General features: G+C 36.5%; 1 protein-coding gene across 1 annotated transcript in view; it reads right to left on the bottom strand.

Moving 5' to 3' along the window:
* COL5A2 (collagen type V alpha 2 chain) overlaps positions 1–18,989 on the bottom strand; it is a 78,576-nt gene that overhangs the window by 22,025 nt on the left and 37,562 nt on the right. Inside the window, exons 15-29 of the mRNA XM_018556073.1 lie at positions 18,520–18,573; positions 16,971–17,015; positions 15,403–15,456; positions 15,129–15,173; positions 14,504–14,557; positions 11,185–11,283; positions 10,979–11,023; positions 10,787–10,885; positions 9,165–9,218; positions 8,919–9,026; positions 7,809–7,862; positions 6,090–6,188; positions 4,269–4,322; positions 1,055–1,153; positions 908–961 (exon numbers count right to left, since the gene is read on the bottom strand). Coding sequence (XP_018411575.1) covers positions 908–961; positions 1,055–1,153; positions 4,269–4,322; positions 6,090–6,188; positions 7,809–7,862; positions 8,919–9,026; positions 9,165–9,218; positions 10,787–10,885; positions 10,979–11,023; positions 11,185–11,283; positions 14,504–14,557; positions 15,129–15,173; positions 15,403–15,456; positions 16,971–17,015; positions 18,520–18,573 — 1,017 coding nt within the window. The remainder of the gene's footprint in view (positions 1–907; positions 962–1,054; positions 1,154–4,268; positions 4,323–6,089; positions 6,189–7,808; positions 7,863–8,918; positions 9,027–9,164; positions 9,219–10,786; positions 10,886–10,978; positions 11,024–11,184; positions 11,284–14,503; positions 14,558–15,128; positions 15,174–15,402; positions 15,457–16,970; positions 17,016–18,519; positions 18,574–18,989) is intronic.

The raw sequence follows: 18,989 nt of genomic DNA, 5'->3' as shown, positions 1-18,989 counted from the left end.
TGGGTATATATATATATATATATTTACTGTGAACTTTCCAGTAATATGATAAATATAAGAAGATGCATAGCTATAAATGATTAATATTGTTTCAAAATGAGTTGTATTGCTATAGTAACAGAGGTAGGTATTTAGCCTCATTACTCAACTTATTAGTTACTTTACTAAGATAAATAATTATAAATGAAAACAAATGAAACCTTTAAAGTGACTTTGTCACTTAAATCAAAACCTAAGCTAAGGCTGCCGGGCAAAAAAGAACTTTGATGTTTACCTCTCCCTCCTCCTGTGCTGAAGAGAAATCGCCATCTAAAGAATGTTCTGAAACTGACACTTCTTAAAATGTAGAGTGCGTGGCCCCCCTTTTTTTACTTTGGTTCTTCTCACCATCACTATATCACTATAGGATACAATAGTCTAGGGGCTCATGGATCGAACCACAGGATACAGCAGGGAACAGGAATTTGACACTTCTCGAAATGTCGTATTCTATAGATTCTTCAGTCAGTGATTTCTCTTCACTGAAGCAGAGATCAGCAGCGTGGGCAGTGGGAGAGGTGATTATGTAAGTTATTCTTTGCTAGGGAAGCTTTAATGACATAGTCCCTTTAAAGGCTTGTTTGCCTGTATGCAATATAAGGTAACTTTCTTAGCACCTAACTTATTCATTTGGTATGGAAAATGTCCTCATTTAGAACAGGTCTAGAACAGTCTAAGAAGATGCCGACTCAGAGCTTTGGGTAAGTCTAACTTTTTCTTTTTAACCTAAACACAAACGAGGACTTAACCCTTGAAGTGCAGGGGTAGCCTCACTGCAAGTGTTAATAAAAAAGTTTTCTGGAGTTCTACTTTAAAGTAACAAGCAACCATACATTAAAAGAGAATGTAAGAAAAATGTAAACCATACCCTTTGTCCAGGAACTCCTGCAAGGCCTTGTTCACCTGCCTTTCCGGGATCTCCCTGTTAAAGAAACATAAATCTCCTTTTAATTAATTTACTGAAAAAAGAATGAAATACTGTTAGCGTAATTCACTACATAGCTTGGGTTCATACACTGTTTCCTTTTGGACCAGCAGGCCCCATGGTACCAGTTTCACCACGAATTCCAATTGGACCAGGTTGACCTGGACGACCATCTTCTCCAGAAGCTCCCTGCAAAAAGTCAATAAGTAAACTCAATTTAAACAATAAAAAAAATTGCAATCTCAGTCTTTACATAATTAGATATAGGATTGTATACATATTTCTACCCACAAGGACAAAATTGTGAAATAAGTTCAATATGAACCAGTAAACTTGTACTAAAATGTGTAACATGAGTAATAACTATTTTTAAAGCGGTCCCATTACTTTAGTCTGAAAACAACATGAGGCTGAAGTCTGTGAAAGACTCCACAGATACTTTAGGTGTGCTGTACATGGAATGTTTACACTCATTTACTTAATGATGTAATTATAGAGATAACAAGCATTTTTGTTTAGTAGTGCTCTCCAATAAAGGGCATGCCTCAAATATCTCTGACCCTTCTTATATACTGAGTCATTAATGGCTGTCCATAATATAATTATTTCTTAAAACTGACTTTTTTCCAAGATATAGGCTTTACCTTCCTCCTAACTCACCTAATGCCTAATGTGGAACTAAAGCCACAAATATTCACCCCTGCTCCAGTGATGCAACGTCTGCAAGCTCCCTCACCAATGCCGACATCTTCTTCCCAAATGTTCCCAGGTGGCAGGTCGTCAACCATCCTGATTGGCCAGTGCAGGATAAAGTAACTCCTCTGCGCAGCATTCATCCAAAGATCAAGGGGGAATGCCATTCGGCTATTCACTTCGGCCCTGTGTGGCTGATTTCAGACGTACATTGGCTTAAATCAGCTGTACATTGGCTAAAATCAGCCGTACATGCTCAGCATGTTCGGCTGAGCCGAAGTGAAGAACACATTTGACTCAGCCATCTGGATCGGCTGAGCAGAACCTCCGGCAGTTCACTCTCTGCCATACGCTCCTATTTTCATAGCAGTGAGTGAATAGCCGATTGACGCCGAACGGCATTCGGCTCAGTTCTTCTGCAATAAAGATCCTTAGTTCTGCTTTAATTCATATTCTAACTGTTTACCCTAAACCTTAAAGTGACACTATACTCAGGAGTTAAATCTTAACTATTACCAAAAATGTATCTTATTTGTGTATCACTCAGCTGTAGATCCTCAAATCATCTCTGAATTGGTGCCGACACTATCCTTCCAAACCTGGAGGGTGGCTACTTTTGTTCCCCATGGTCACTGTGAAGTAGCCACCACTCCAAGCTCACTCCCATGATGAAAAAATATTTCATGTTTAGTTTACTAATTTGTATTGAAACTATAGTTTTAACCCCTTCATGACTGAGCTTGTTTTTAGTTTCTGTTCGTAAATGACTGACACACTTTTGACATTTTTGCTGTGTGATTCTTCCACGTCAGTAATATACTTTCTTACAAAGTGCACCCACACATATTATATATTGTTTTTTAGAGGACAGATAGGGCTACATATTTATATCACATATGTGCGTCTAACGCCTCACTTAGGACAAATAAAATATAAAAAAAGAGGAAAAAACCGTTTAAAAAAAACACTTTTTTCCCAGTTTTGATTTGTAGTATTTTTTTTACAAAACCAGCACACTTAAAAAAATGCAATAAATACATTCATTTATTTGTCCCTTATTTTATTTTATTTTTTACACATTTTTTTATTTTTTTTACACTTTTCACAATTTTTTTTTTTTTTTACACTTTTCACTTTTTTTTAAACTTAAAAATGTTATTTTATTTATTTAATTATATCAAGCAGTCATTGTGAATTAATCTCACTGTTACTGCTTGATAAATTAATACATTTTTGGTTATTATCAGGCTGCTTCAAACTTCAGAACAGCCGATAATAAGTTAGTGACACTGATCCTGCAGCAGTTCAGGATTCAGCTGTCACTAAAGGTTTTCTGATTGTTGCAACAACGATCAGCAAACAAACATTCTTCTTTCAGGAATAGATACATTATAGGAATAGACACATTATGTATCTATTCATGAAAGAAAAAAAAAAGCCAGTATAGCTTGAGAGAGATATCTCTCTCGATCTATATGAGCTGTCAGAATGCCGGCAAAAGCCGGCATGTGTGTCCGCTCTGCTTTGACTCTCAGACACCCGATATTAAGGTATCGGGTGTCTGAAAAAGGTTAACCCTTTCATTAATGAATGCCTCTGTAGTAAGGGCATCCATTAATGAATGTTACAAGCTGATTCTCAGCGGTTAACAGCCCTCTAAAGCAGCAAATAACTCGTCACGTACAGTGTACGTGACAAGTCATTTGGTCCCTTTGTGGCTGGACGTACAGTGTACGTCTCCCGTCATGAAGGGGTTAAAATAATTATGTCTGGAGTTCTTCTTTATCACTCTTAATAAAACTTAGCCTAACACTTAAAGCAGAACTCCGGGAAAAATGTTAATAACCCTTGCATTGGGCCAACCTTGTACTGCAAGGGCTAACTGCTCCTTTTTGCTCTCCACCTCCGCTTAAGCGGTCTATGGTCCTTGAGTGATCAAATTCTATACACTGTGTATAAGATGCAAAGATGCTGAGGGACATACCATCACTGCAGCATAGGATGAGAGAGGCAGGGAGGAGTGCTGTGACAGCCGGCCGGCTCTGAAGTTCTTTAATACTTAACCCATAGACTTAACTCACATTTAACGCATAACCTAAACACTAATCCTGGTCCTAAAACTGACTTAGTATGACCTAATACTTAGCTCTTAACCTAAAATGAATGTAACTCATTTAACTCACTTAACCTAACTACATTTTCAAAAACAAATTCCAAGAAGCATAATGAATGTGACCTCAGCAAGTAAACTATATAGCCTGGTTAATTTTGGTAAATGAGGAAACAAGATTTTCTTGGTTGCAATGTACGATGACATGACACATGTACAGTACATTGATGACTAAGAAATCTGAAAAAAATAGGATGAAATTGTGACCATAACCTCTTCTTATAACCAACTTCTCTATTGTCAATGACAACTACTAGACAACTTTCTTTTTTATTCAAGGTATTCTCAACAAAGTATAAAGTAACAATATCCTTAATGTCCATCATGCAAACTGAGCATTACCTAAATTTGGTTTTATAAATTCTTATACGTTAATACATTATTATTTGGTTTCTTTTGTATGATGCATACAGTATATTGTATTACCAATAATTGACTTACCACTGGACCTAGTTTGCCCTCTGGACCTTGGACTCCAGGATTTCCAGTCAGACCCTGGTTAATGAAAGATATGGTCATATACTAGCAATGTGGTTTTCCAGATGTGCATCTCTATTTGAAAATATACTGTACAACAAGATGGCAAAATAAAGAGAATGCTTTTCATTATAAACATATTGAGAACTACTTCACTATGCAAGGAAGGAATATAATAAAACATAATAAAACATTAAAAAAAGGTTCTAGTCAGATGTACTCAAGGCTAAACTCGTCCCAATGTAACAAGAAAATGAAAGACCACCTAGGTGCAATTTGAAAAGTAAGTCTTAGAAACTTTTATTAATGATCTGGCCACCATCTGCAAGGAGTTTGCATGTTCTCCCTGTGCTTGCGTGGGTTTCCTCCGGGTACTCTGGTTTCCTCCCACACTCCAAAGACATGCTGGTAGGTTAATTGGCTCCTATAAGTTGGCCCTCTATGTATGCATGTGAGATAATTACATAGTTACATAGTATTTGAGGTTGAATAAAGACATTAGTCCATCAAGTCCAACCTATTAGGATCTCATTCTAGGAGTACCCGTACCCCTGTATATTACGGTCCCTTAAGAAATCGTCCAAAAGTTTCTTGAACAATTCCACATTATTTGCTGAAATCACCGCCTGTGGCAGTGATAGGGTCCTTAGATTGGTAAGCTCCTTGAGGGTAGGGACTGATGTGAATGTGCAACTATGTATGTAAAGTACTGCGTAAATACCATTTTTATTTAGATTTAATCAGGTAAATATAAAATACTGCAAATTAATATTTCACATTTCCCATCAGCAGCCAGCAGGTGGGGCTATATGCCATATGCCAATGTTTTTTGAGTTCTCAGAGAAAGCAACTGTACTAAACACAGATTTCAACAGCAGATATACTTCCATTTTTTGGATGCCAATGTCTACTAGTGAATTCTAGTGCCATAAAGCAAGCAAGCAGTTTAGGTATTTCTTATTAAAAATCCCAACATGTTTTGCAAACTAAATGCCATGAGTGCACCCTGTAATGCATGTTTATTTGTCAAACATGTTATACATATAATTGAAATTATATTAAAGGTCATTTTGTAAATTTGTAAATCTTCAAAAACAAAGTTAAAAGAAAATGTTCCAAAGACAAGTATAATTTTCCTTGAAACAGTGAACAGTATGGTGGATATGTATAACATCAGACATTAAAAATATCAAACTATAACAATTAAACAATAACAATTTAAACACTACTCCAATTGAACTTTTGGCATTAAGTTGCTAAATACTAAGGGTCTTATCCGAGATGCTATCTGGGTTCACTTTATTTTTTTTACACCTTTTTCTTTAACCACCCTTCTCCCAAAAACAGTTCACCTATATACCACTTTACATGTATACCTAAACAGTAAGGCTAGATAGAGTTATGACATTTGGCCATTCTTTTATGCATCACCAACCCAGTAGTACTGCTCTACTGTCATGCCAAGCTCAGCTGACAGGTGCTGGCAGTACACATGCTGTGAAATATGTGTTTTCTTTACTCCTTAGAAAAAGGAATGAGTGAGAGAGAGAGAGTGTTGTCCACCAATAACGTGTCCCTCACCGCAGCCAGCCCTGCACAGCTTAATTCTCACGTAACCATGTGAAGTGACGCTTTAATTTAGGTGCATCAATTTTTAAAAAACGTACTGCGTATGGTGACCCTACCAAATGGCACATGGTACGTACAGCAGCTGTGTCTTTTCTCACTACCTCCTATTGTGTTTGTTGAATATAGGTAGGGGGAATTTTATGGCATGAAACTTACTCTGGCACCAGGAAGTCCAGGCTCTCCAAGACGACCAGGATCCCCATTAGCTCCTTTAGGTCCTGAGACTCCTGCAACTCCACGTTCACCTTGAGCTCCCTGAAAAAACAAAATAAAATGGACTGCATAAAAACTGAAACGTATAAACTTCAGGTTAATAATAATAGTACATATACCATAATTTGTTCTCCAGTGTTTACAATTCGTATTTAAAATGTATAAATGAATATACATTTTTGGAATAAAAAAATAAATATTGTAATTGTTAGGGTCTGTAAAGAGCAACCAATTAGAATATATCTTTTATTGGTCTTACTTTAGCAAAATGTATTCTGATGGCTGCCATAGGTTACAGCAGTAAACATTGGAACAGAAGTATGATAACTCTTTACTACATAAATCAATTAATGGCAAATTAGGCCAGGTTCACACCTGGACGATTCGTGACCGTGCAGCAATCGTGCACGAAACCACGTCACGGAGTCGCACACCACCTCTGATTGCGCTGGTGGTGCCATTATTTTCTAATGGCACCCCAGTCGCGCCAGGCAAATCACACGGTTTCCTGCTGCGGTTCTGCCCATGCAATCACAAACGATTGCAGTTGAAAAACCGTGCGGTGTGTGTAGCAAAAAAAGGTACCTTTTTCAGCAATTGCTGCCCGGATAAAACCCCATTGAAATCAATGGGGCCGCGTGGCAACCGCTGTGTGCAACTGATCGGCCAAGTCTGCACCTGCATATCATTCAGATATTAAACCTTTCTATGATTATACAATTATATCAAACTGGACTTTAGTAATTGCAATAAACTGTTTACTCTAAGGTCCCTGAGAAGACATGTGGCCACAATTTAAGATTGGAAGAGAGGAGGTTTAACCTTAGATTGGGGAAGGGATTCTTTACTTTTACAGCAGTGAAAAAGTGTATATTCCTTCCTTAGGTAGTGGTACTGGCCAAGAGTGTTGACAGTTTCAACAAATGTTTAAGTGTGTTTCTCAGGGAGCATAGTATACAGGGCTATGGGGATTGGTAGAGAATCTCGCATATACATACACACATAGCTTATACTGGATAGACCTGCGTCTTTTTTTTTTACTTGCTATGTAACTCATCACAGAGTAAAAGACTGGCTATTAACAGCAACAGACCAATCACTTTAACATTAAAGGTGCAGTCCAGCAAAACTGATATTGCTATTTTTCTTACAAGCTGGAGAGTTAAACCACCAGATCTCCTGTGGACTTTCTAGTTGCGGAAGAAGGGTTCCTCTCTACCTGTCGGACTTAATGTATATTAAAACACGGAGAAGCCAATGGGAGGTGCAAGTACATGCAAAGACAACTGGTAGCACTCATAACTCCGAGGTGGGCAGGAACACAATTGTCATTTAGTTGGTAATTATGGCAGGGAAATTGATGTTGAAGTAACCAAGACAAATAAAAGGCCAGGGGCTGACTCATCCCCCCAGGCCTCTCCCACCTATAACTAAAGTAACACTTTAAAATGGACAGACCTTCAGTTTTAGAGCACCTGTGAATTATAACAATGTAAAATTTAAATGTTCCTCAGAATTCCATGGAAAAAAAGATTTTTAAATGTAACATTTCCATTAACAAAAGGTAAAATTCAAGAAGGAATATGTAAAGAAGCCAAATATTTGTGGTGTTTCTTCTATGACAGGTGAATTGAAAGCATAATAAAACCAAGTCTTGTTTACCTTAGGTCCAGGTAAACCATCAGATCCAGGGAAACCTCGATTACCCGGAGCACCCTAATAGAAATATCAGAAGGGTAAATTATATATGTTAAAAACAACACAAACACTGTGAAGGTAGCATTTTTATACTTCAGATCTCAATAACTGACACAACAAACCTGCATGGCACCATTTACTGTATAGTATAATAGACTAAACAAACTAACCAAATAAATACTTTATTAGTATTGTGATTACGTAGTTGAGAGACTACTTGCCTAAAATAAGGAAGAGCTACCTACAATCAGATTTGTTTGCTGAAGATTTCTCCTTACTTCTTGTCCGGGAGAAATTTTGCAACACTCTTGACATACAAGTCAAATATCCAAATATATTTTGGAGATACAAATCTCCAAAATAGAAACCTTTAAAATAGAATAAAAACAGAGCCTCTAACCTTTCTCCACTTTATTAAACAAAGGTGTTTTTTTTGTGACAACATATTTAGGCGCAAAGATCAAAATATTTACTAACCGTAGAATTTTATCTCTGTTATGCATCTTTTTTTAAGGGTCTGCTACTCACTGCACATGTTTTGCGGCAGTTTGCATTATATCTCAACTGTGCAATATTTGTGTCCAGCATTTGCGACAGTAAAAGACCTAAAAACAGATGCACAGAAGTGCTCCTGAACACTTTTTAAACTATCCTACAGAGCGCTCATACACTCAAGTCAGCTGAGCACCACACTGAGACAGTTTTGAGACCATTCTCCCTATGAAAGCATTTAGGAGTAAAACATAAATTAATATAAAATAATAATAATCTGTCGCTATGTGCACTAGAAATCAGGGGTGCAACAGTTTAAAGACGCACAAGATGTGACAACATTGATCAATTTCCCCCTATGAATTTGTGCTAAAGAAAATACATTTCAGAAGCATGAAACAAATTACATTTCATTTGGAAAAGTAAAACCCTAGCTGTCCGTAGCACATAAATAGATGCTTGCAAATCAAGCATCTTGTTCAGTTCCATACAATGTCACAAAATTAAATATTTTAGCCACTTTTTTAAAATGATTTTTTAGTTTAGAATATTGTGTTAAGATGCATTAACGATCTTTCATACCCTTTCCCCAACTGGGCCTGGTGGCCCAAGTGATCCTGGATCTCCACGGGGACCTCTTTTTCCTTCTTCTCCAAGTGGACCAATTGCGCCTTGTGGGCCATGGGGACCCTAAATAAGTAGCACAGACTATTACTAAAATATAATCCCGAGAGAAAAACTTTATTTTTTATAATAATTGTTTCACAAACTTCCACTTACATATTAAATAAATGATAGCAATACAATGTAATAAACATATTTACTTACAGGTTCACCTTTGGGACCACCTTCACCTTTAAAACCAGGTACACCAGGATCACCCTTTAAAAAAAAATTAACAATCCATGTGTTTCTTTGTACCAATTATTCAATGTATGAGAAAGAAAAGCTACAGAGGAAAAAAATTAAGAAACTGGACAAGGGCCATAGATCATGATGACCCAAAGGACCACACATAAAACAGATGGAAGTTAGACGCCACACTGATCCTTATGTAAGATTATAATGAAGAAGTCTGCGTAGATTCATAAAGTAAAACATATCCCTTGACACTTGGAATCATCAAGCTGTTACAGTTTCTCTTTTATAAAACATTGCATATTTTTCTTGTTTACGTATCCTATGTGTTTTTGACCTCAAAATGTCATTGATATGCCCCAAAAAAGTACAATTACATTCTGTTTGTGAGGGTGCTTTACAAGTAGGTTGGTGTGAATACATCCTGTCTGTTGTGAGGTTTGGAAATCTGGATTGCCATCTTCTTCAGTTCTTCCTTGTTAGACTGAGCAAGGCAACAATACGATTGTCAAAGAAAGAGGTTCAAATGAATTACAAACAGGATTTAAGAAATCCATGTGAAGACACAATAATCTTTGGGAAAGGTTATCAAGCTGCCAAATGTCTAACCTAAAAGATAAACTCTTGCATATGAAAGGATTAGAAGGGTGAATGTGGCAATCCACATTAACATACCCATGCAGTTTTCATACAGTATGTCTGATTCCTCTAATCATTAAATGACATGAGCTTTTGACACCTGCACTAGACTGATACAAGCAACACCCAATGCCACCTCACAGCCTGTTCAATAGACAGTAAGTTAGAAATTGCTTTGGGAGTTAAACAGATAACATATTTGTATTTAAAGTAAACATGTGCCTGTAATAAAGTGTGGGAGTAAAAGTTCTTCCTAAGAGTAGAGGCCACAAGATGCCTGCTGTTTCCTTTATGACTCAGAAAAACCTCTATTGTGCCATTCGCTTATTTGCTTTTGCTTTGTTACAAAGACCTGACTTCCCCTAACCTTATGTCAAGGTTTGTCATGTGTATTTTCATTGTCCAATGAGACTGGCTTGCCAACACCTATCTTATCTATGGGATAAACAAGGTTTACTTACTGGTAGATGCTTTGCTTAGTAACTTGTTTTAAATCATTTTGATAAACTTTCAATATGTTATAACAAGGTATTTAAAATAACTTTAAATAGTATTATGTCTAATGTATTCTACAATATACCAGAGGTGAATTAAAATATTCTTGTATTTTTATGGAAAATTGAAAAAGTTTTCAGTTCAAATTCCTGAATGGCAGAATTCCTTTTAAAAACGTATTTTCCTGCTTCTCTGACCTTTTTATTACAAGCCATACTTTAATTTAAGTTGAGGTTGAGTCACTAAGCTGCATATGTTGCATCTCTTTTTTATTAATTTGTCAGAAAGATGAACTTTAATGATAGTCTTTAATGAATTAATATTACTGTGAAATACCTAACCTGTCAGTTCAGTGCATCTATTCGAAATCACATCAGACAAAATACTTTGTGTTGTATGGATGTTGTGTTGACTTCTATGGCAACTTCATTATATGATAGTTTGTTTAATATATTTACCGCTGAGCCACGAATACCAGGTGCTCCAGTACTTCCTTGAGGTCCAGGAGATCCAGGTGGTCCAATAAGGCCAGGAGAACCTGCAACACCAGGGCCCCCCTACAACCAGAAACATCCAAATTTTAATAGACAAAACATTAACCCATAATTCACCAACAAACGTAATTGAACTACTGCATACAAATTACTTACAGTTGGTCCTTTAGAACCACCCGTGCCATCAGTTCCGGCAACACCCTGCAAACACATACTTTAGTAAAAATTCTGCCTACAATAGGATTATTTGCCTGTTTAACTATGACATTTTTTTATTATTACTATGGCATATTAGTGATGGCAATTTAATATGCACAGTTCAGTATTACAACTTGTTACATACTTAACAAAAAAAGACTTACAGGAAGACCGGATTGACCAGCTGGTCCTTGTGATCCAGTCTCTCCTCTTGATCCTTGGGGTCCTTCAGGCCCCCGTGCTCCCGTTGGCCCAGCTTCACCCTTGATTTAAAAGAAAAAACATATATACATAAAAAATGTTGTATCAGGTCTCACAACTGAAGGAATCTCTGTAACAGGAAAGTAGAGGTAAAACAATGGATATGGAGGTTGTTAGTACTATGTCTGGCTGAACATCTGTTTATCTATTGTGACTTCAAAGCACATTTAAAACCCCATGCACACCCCATGCCTTTTCCCTCTCCTTTTTTTTTTTACAACTGTCTGCATCCTTCCCACGCCATGTCTTTTTGAAATTCGGTTTCTTTCTTTGACCAAGTTCAGGCCATTGTGTTTGGCTTTGGATTTCTAGTCCTGTATTCTATTCTGGTATTTGCATGTGCTCCCAGAATATCATGCCTTCTAGCCTCTCTGCTGAACTCATATGTCCTTTGTGTACAACTCCATATGCCTATCCAGTCCTACAGCCATTAGAGTTCCTGTGTTTCCCATCCCATGATTGTCAAGCTTTACTCTAGCTTTGTATATGTTTATTTCTCTTTGTCTAGTGTATCATGTCCCATCTAGCCTGGTACCTTTACTTGCCCAGTAGAAGCTTAGCTTCATCATGCTGCGAGTTTTATGAACATCTCAATAGTGCTGGCCACCTGCTAGCTGTTAAATGAGCTGCTATAGGACCAAGTGCACATTAAGACTGTAGATCCTGAAGCTTTCTAACTAATCTCTATAGCTCTCAACCATAATGCTGATAAGTGAAAGTTTTCATGCAGTGCTCTTAAGGTGCATCACACCTGCTCACCAACTGCAATAAGTAAATATGTGTGCAAGAGAAGACCTTGTGTAACAAGCATGGAGCACTGTAGGTATCTATGATACAGATATTTTCAGAACAGCAAGTCCACCTTAAAGCATTTGATGCACGAGTAAGGACTGGACTTTATAGTGCAATGTTTCCTTTGCAGGATACTAATCAATCAATCAAATCAGGGATGGCTAAACTATGTAACAAACATAAAATAAAATATTTGTTTTGTGTTCTCTAAAATCAAAAGTCTTATGTAAAATGTCTGGTTTTATGAACATTACCAGAAACTTCCCTTTAAAAAAAAATTTCCCTTTAAAAAAAAAAAACAGTTTCCTTAGGGCATTTCATGTTATTCCTATTCGATTTACCAAATGTTTTCCATTACATTTGTTTTAAAGGCTTTTGGGAATTTTATAAAGCCAAAGATGCATGAGAAACTAGCAGATTACATGCTCTTTATAGTAATGAAAACTCGTATTGTTGAAAACAGTCTGCGGTTCATTATCTTGTGGCATATAAAGAACAAGCCACTGCCAACTGTAACATTTTCAACTGCAGCTGTCTCCATGATGGTGAGTAAGTAGCACCTGCAGGTCCCAAATGATTAACTTTCTGTAGTCAGTTTTTGTCACGTGCTTGTGTGCCAAACCAGGTTAACTAGATCCTCATTATGCTTTTATTGGTTTAAATTAAAACTCTTTAATATAGTGAATAAGCACATTAAATGCATACAGCGTCTTTTTCGACTGTCTGATTTATAGCTACTTGTAAATGTTCCCATAATCTTCATATTAAAAAGCCAAAGCTCAACAGTATTTTGAATTGCCGTGCATGCCTTTCACTTACATCTCCTTGCCCCACATTTACCAATACTCAGTTTGTTATAGCAATCTGGCTCTATCTAGGTTGCACTAGGATGAGTTAAAGCTAAATTGACTTTAGGCCTAACCTAGCCTTCATAAAGTGGTCACAGTCCATTATGTGTGAATAAAAGTGGACTGCTATCTCACATAGACTCTGTCAGGATCATACCACTAGAGTTTCTACCTTCATCTAGTTCATAGACTCCGTCTGCAGCACCAAGATAAATCTCATACCTCCGGCTGCATTTTCCAGTGGTTGCAGACCAACAATTTTTCCTTTTGCCTGTGTTGGAGAATTCTGGTAAAACATTGTGAGCAGCACAGGAAGTGGGGATAAAGCTCTCTAACAGAGGCAACAAACAGTATATAACACAGCGCCAACGGCTTAAGTCCAGAAAAGGAGACAATCTGCAGTGATCGTAGTATAGAACGCTTACGAGGCTGGCTCTCAAATAGGCTTTAGGGAAACCTCAACTCTGGAAAACAAAAACACAGAGAGCGCCTCCATCGCGTAAAAACTCGGAGGCGTGACCTCGGAAACGTGTAAACCATCAGGGAGGACGAACAGCCGGTTGGCTAAGTCCTTCGTGTTCATATCGTTTCATGCCTTTTTAACTCGACCTTTGTGAGTATGTTTGCATCTGTCTAAATTTATTTTAATAATTTTTACGTGATGGAGGCGCTCTCTGTGTTTTGTTCTCTAACAGAGCCTCAGATGTCATCAAAAACCCAAGAGGGGTTCTACCCTTTCCCACTCCATTCAAAACTAGGTTAAAAAAAATTGGGCTTAACATACACTTTGTTTAAGTTATTTAATTAAAGATAGTTATATTTTCAAGAATCTTTTTATAGGCCAAATCCAGGCAAAATAATATACAGAATAGATTATGGTGTATCACAGCTCTGAGGTATGGTCTGCAATGTACAAAAAATAACTTAGCAATCCAACTGCACCATAGTGCAGCCTTATTTTCTAGTTATGGGTGAAGGTAGAGACAAAAACTATTGGAGCCTCTAAAAGATAAAGGAACCCATTGGGTAATTCAACTATGTATTATGAGAGTCTATCAAATATATTACATTTTCCCAGATAGGACCACCCACTACAGAGTTGTTAGTAGATCGAAAGAAGATTGCACAGTCAGGTGTGTGTGCTGTGAGCTTAAAGAAGATATGTAGTTTATTTTTATAAATCGGCTTTATGTGCATAGAACAATACAGTAACTGCTGCTGTTTTAAAATATGCCACAAGTGTGTATATAATCACATATCTACTAAATACTTATCTCCAGAGTTACTCTGTGTAGGTCTGATAAGTTATTTTACTGAAGAAAAAAGGTGCAGGTGAGCTGACCCACAGGGAAAGAGCTCCTGTTTCAGAAGTATAGTCCTAGTTGATTGTTGTGCTATACTAGATGAAATACTACTGTGATTTAGGATTGTGATATCTGCAAAGCATGGATATCTTTGTGCAATAGACTTATCTGAATTGACAAACTGGAGATGTTAGCATGCCCATTTTGTGCTGTTATTTTTTTAATTCAATTCTACTGGATAATATCTACCGAATGAATAACATATAAAATATTATTACCTTCATTCCAGGGATGCCAGGAAATCCTGATGCACCACTTAAGCCTAAGGGGCCCTATTGAAAAAAACAGGAAAATGCATTTGTTTTCTAAAAACATTTAACAATTGTTTTTGACATTTATAGCATACAGTTTAAGCTATATTCATTTCAGAAAGACTGGAAGAATATTAAAAAGTCTGATATTTTTCCACTGAGATGCATTTAGTAACTAAAATTCAGATCAGTGCACCACTTTATGAATGGGACTTAGTAGGTGATGGCATACATGTTTATTTACAAGTACATGTTTGGCTCAATATATTACTATTTGGGGGTAATTTGACATATACCAAACATTTACTGATATTTACTGCAGGTGTATCTTCCTGGCGTCTGTTTAAAATTACAATGACTAGTTCACATGCAGTGAATGTTTAGTAAATGTAAAATACACTGCTTTATAAATATTTTCTTTTGTGTTTATATATCATTAGGGTGTATGCATTTCAGGATACCCAATTCCTTTGGCTAGACCCAATTTATTTGCAATAAATAATAATTCAATCATACAAATATGAGCATTATAGATGATTGAAGACAATACACAATAAAAAGAATGAAAATGTAAAATAATATTGAAACTTACTATAGCACCAGCTGCTCCAGGAAGCCCATTAGCGCCTCTTTGACCCTGAAATGAAATACAGAGCTTTCAAAAATGTAGCATTAAGTACAGTAAACTAATGTTTATTTTTTGATACATCCATTTATTGAATTACTTTATAAAACTTTAGATTCAAAGTAAATATGTTTTAACAGCTTCATTAATACAGTATTTACTTTTATTTGTGTAACAAGGTAAAGGATTATATGCTATTGAATTGTGTTTTAAAGCTTAAAGCAGGCTAAGTGCAACTTACAGGTGTACCTTGAGGTCCAATACGTCCTCTCTCACCAAGCATTCCTCTTGGTCCCTTTATGATTGAAAAGAAAATATTTTGCTTAGAAATAAACTTTATAATAAAAAGAAATATAAAAAACCTTAAAGCGTACAGGTAAATTAAGAACATCAAGGACAGTTCAAATTTCTAACTAGGGGTACATAAGAAAATATTGGTGATATTGGCTCCAAATTAAATCTCTCAAATCTCATTAGACTCCAAACCAGAAGCTCTTCATAGATTGACTAGGCCATTCAGAAGACATTCGGGATTTTGTTTTATATCACTCCAGTGTAGTTTTGTCTGTGTGATTTAGGTCACTGTCCTGCCAAATGTGAGCCTGTCAGGGGAAGCAAACCCTATCTCAGATCTCTTGCAAACTGAAAGAAAATTTGCTCTTTAACTGGCCTGAAGATAGTTTAATCTGTGTTTTCCTCAATCCTGAAAAGCATCCAAGTTTATGTTAATGAAAAGCATCCTTACAACATGATGTTACTGCTGACATGCTTAAAGAAGAACTCTGGGTGTGTACTCCCTGCACTGCAAGGATTACCTGCTCAATTTGGTCTAGGGTCTTAAATAAAAAAAGATATACTTAGTCCCATGGTGGTGACTGCTCACCTCTCTCCCCCTCTGCTCTGGAAAGCACTTTTTCTGCGTGTTTCCTGTGTATTCGATTACCAAACATGGCTTAAATGTATAAATATGGGTATTTCCAGAATTTTCTTGTCTTCCCATGGATGGGTTCTCCCTTCTCAGCTGGGGATCTCTGCAGCTCCTTCAAAGTTACTATTTGGCTCTTGTTTACATTTACAATTATTTATATAGCGCCAAAATATTCTGCAGCGCTGTACAATCGTTTAGACAAGATAAGTAAGAAACACTGACAAGCATCATTGACATACAGAAACAGTAGGTGAGGAGGAACCTGCCCAAACGAGCTTACAGTCTATACTGTTTTATCTTATACCCACTTCACCTGGTAGGTATTCACCTCTAGGCAGAGTCACCGTTGTGTTATATTGTTTCCAAGTACTGGATTTCATGGTTCTCTCAGGGATTTTCAAAGTTTGGGATATATTTTATAAACTATGCCTTAATGGTGCTTCGTCTGAACTGTATCCTAGCTTGTGTTGTTAGCTTCAATATAACCAGTTATGTGACTTCTGAAGGCTTCTGGATGTACCATAACTTATTTATGGGCTTCGGGCTTTATAGCAAAGAAGGTGAAAATTTATTCAATCAATATATTTCAGTTTTATATTTCCAAATAATTTGAAAAGCGTTGTCAATTTTTTCTTTTTGAGTTCAGCATTATAGACTATTTTGTGTAGACTAGTGTTATAAAATCCAAGCTGTAATACTACAAAGTTTGGAAGAGTCCAAGAGTTAAGAATATTTTTGCTGTAGAACAGAGATTAAAAACTACCCATAATATTACGGCTTTTAGTGCAGTCAAACTGTACCTTTCACACTTAAGTTAAAGCATAAAGAATAATAGATGAAGCTGTAAATTTAATTGGCTTTCATACAAGATGTTGACTTACCGGAGGGCCGTTTGTACCCATTGGACCAGTAGGACCCGATTCTCCCTACAACGAAAGAGTTAAAATAACATGAAATATACTACTACTACTACTAATAATAATAATAATTTAGATTGCAGCCAAACTTATTTCTATTTTCATTAATTAAATATTACATACAAAATATATAATAGGCTAGTAATATTTTACAATGTAAAAACAGACAGTGTAGGAAGAAATCATGGCATTGGTTGCCCGTTGGTAAACACTTAAAAAAAGAGTGCAAAGTAGCAAGGGAACCTTAAAGAGTATGCCAAGGCAAAAAAAATAAAAACCTAGGCAGTGGTGTCAGCCCTCCCAGTGTCTTTTACTGTCTTTTACTTAACCACTACCACTCTCAGATCTTTACAAAATAAAGCCTGATCATTCTGTAGTCCGAGGTAAGAATTAGGAGGACTAAATAGTTTTTTTTCAGGCAACACAGAAAGTGTTCAGATAACAGAGGACAGCTCTGAATTTCTGACGGGATAATTTTTTTGTATGAAGCAAATATTTAAACAGACCAAAATGGTGCAAATAAGGGAAAATCATTGTTAGGGGTTTGCATTCCCTTTAAGTACAGTGGGGATCACATTACTAAATTGACCCTCTTATTTAAAAAAAAATGCATTATTACAGTATAATCTTCTATAATTACTTCCTATGTTTTGTAACACGTAAAATGTGAAAACATATTAATTGGTTACATTCTGATGAGAAGATGCTTGCCCTCCTATTGTTTTCTGCTATTTACAGTCCATCCTACATCTGTGGGCTAATTTGGTAAAACAGCCCACTCTTCCTGGTCATGTGACATGAGTCCCAAGTCTCACAAGAGGGAAGAGCAATCTTTATGCAGGCTGCTCAGATATTGCACCAAACACACTCCAACAAATCAAGTTCCAAACATGTGTGTGCCACTCTGCTTTGTAATTTATATTAAGTTAAAATGGGAAAAAGTGTTTCCTATGTAGCCATGATATAGAGTGCACTTTAAAGTGTATCTATACCTCAATTTTTTTTTACATTTGGTTAGGATTGGTAAAGGTTAGATCCCCTGTCAGGATGTACTGATATCTGGATACATTCCCCCCCAATTTGTGATGGGGACACCCTTTTACCAGACCAGAAATGGTGTGAAAGAGTGAAAATCTGCACCAGGGAAACCAACAATTAAACGCTGACAAGGTTGTTAGCATTCCCCTACTAAATTTAAAAATATGCTATTTTACTTTTGCCTTTGTTGTTGGTAGAGAAAATTCACCTCACTTCCACACCTAAGAACAACTTTTTTACCAGACAGCAAGTGAAGAAATCTCTCCAATGCAAGAAAATCTAACAGGAGTTCAAATTCTTCCTATATCCAAAGCCAAGAAAAAAAATTGGGTATGGATACAATTTGAACAGAGAGCAGGAGAGAGGTATTGCTTGTTTAACTGACTGTATTCACACCAACATTAAAGCTAAAAAACATAGTAATAATAAAACTTTAGCCTATGACAACCATTTGCACTTAAAATGACCTAATTACCTTTGATCCAGCTGCTCCAATTTCTCCTTTTGGACCATCCAAACCTTTATGACCCTTGAAGTAGACAATACATTATTATCAATGACAACTACCAATATAACCATAAATACATCAAACAATAGATTATAATAGTTATATAAAAATAAATATACTTTAACATAATAGAGCAGCAGAAGGTGGCACGCTTAGGTTTTATCAAAGCCTGTCAGTGCCCCATTCAACTATTTTATTGAATATGGTATGTGCCACTCTATCCACACATATCCTACAATATCATATTAATAAACATGTAATTGCAGTAAGCATTTTTTATGATTAGTGTACAGAATCATAAATAATAGTTATAAAAAGCACAGTTTTTCCCTTCAGGTATTACACTAAGGGGGTTATTCACGAAGGAGCTAAAGGATCCAGCCGTAGCTTTGGCTGATCCTTTGGCTCTCTTCGGCCACCGGAGCCCTTCGGTTTAG

The sequence above is a fragment of the Nanorana parkeri genome, unplaced genomic scaffold, assembly GCF_000935625.1.
Source record: "Nanorana parkeri isolate BGI_ZX_2015 unplaced genomic scaffold, ASM93562v1 scaffold224, whole genome shotgun sequence".
NCBI lineage: Eukaryota > Metazoa > Chordata > Amphibia > Anura > Dicroglossidae > Nanorana > Nanorana parkeri.
This window is presented reverse-complemented; position numbering and strand designations above follow the sequence as displayed.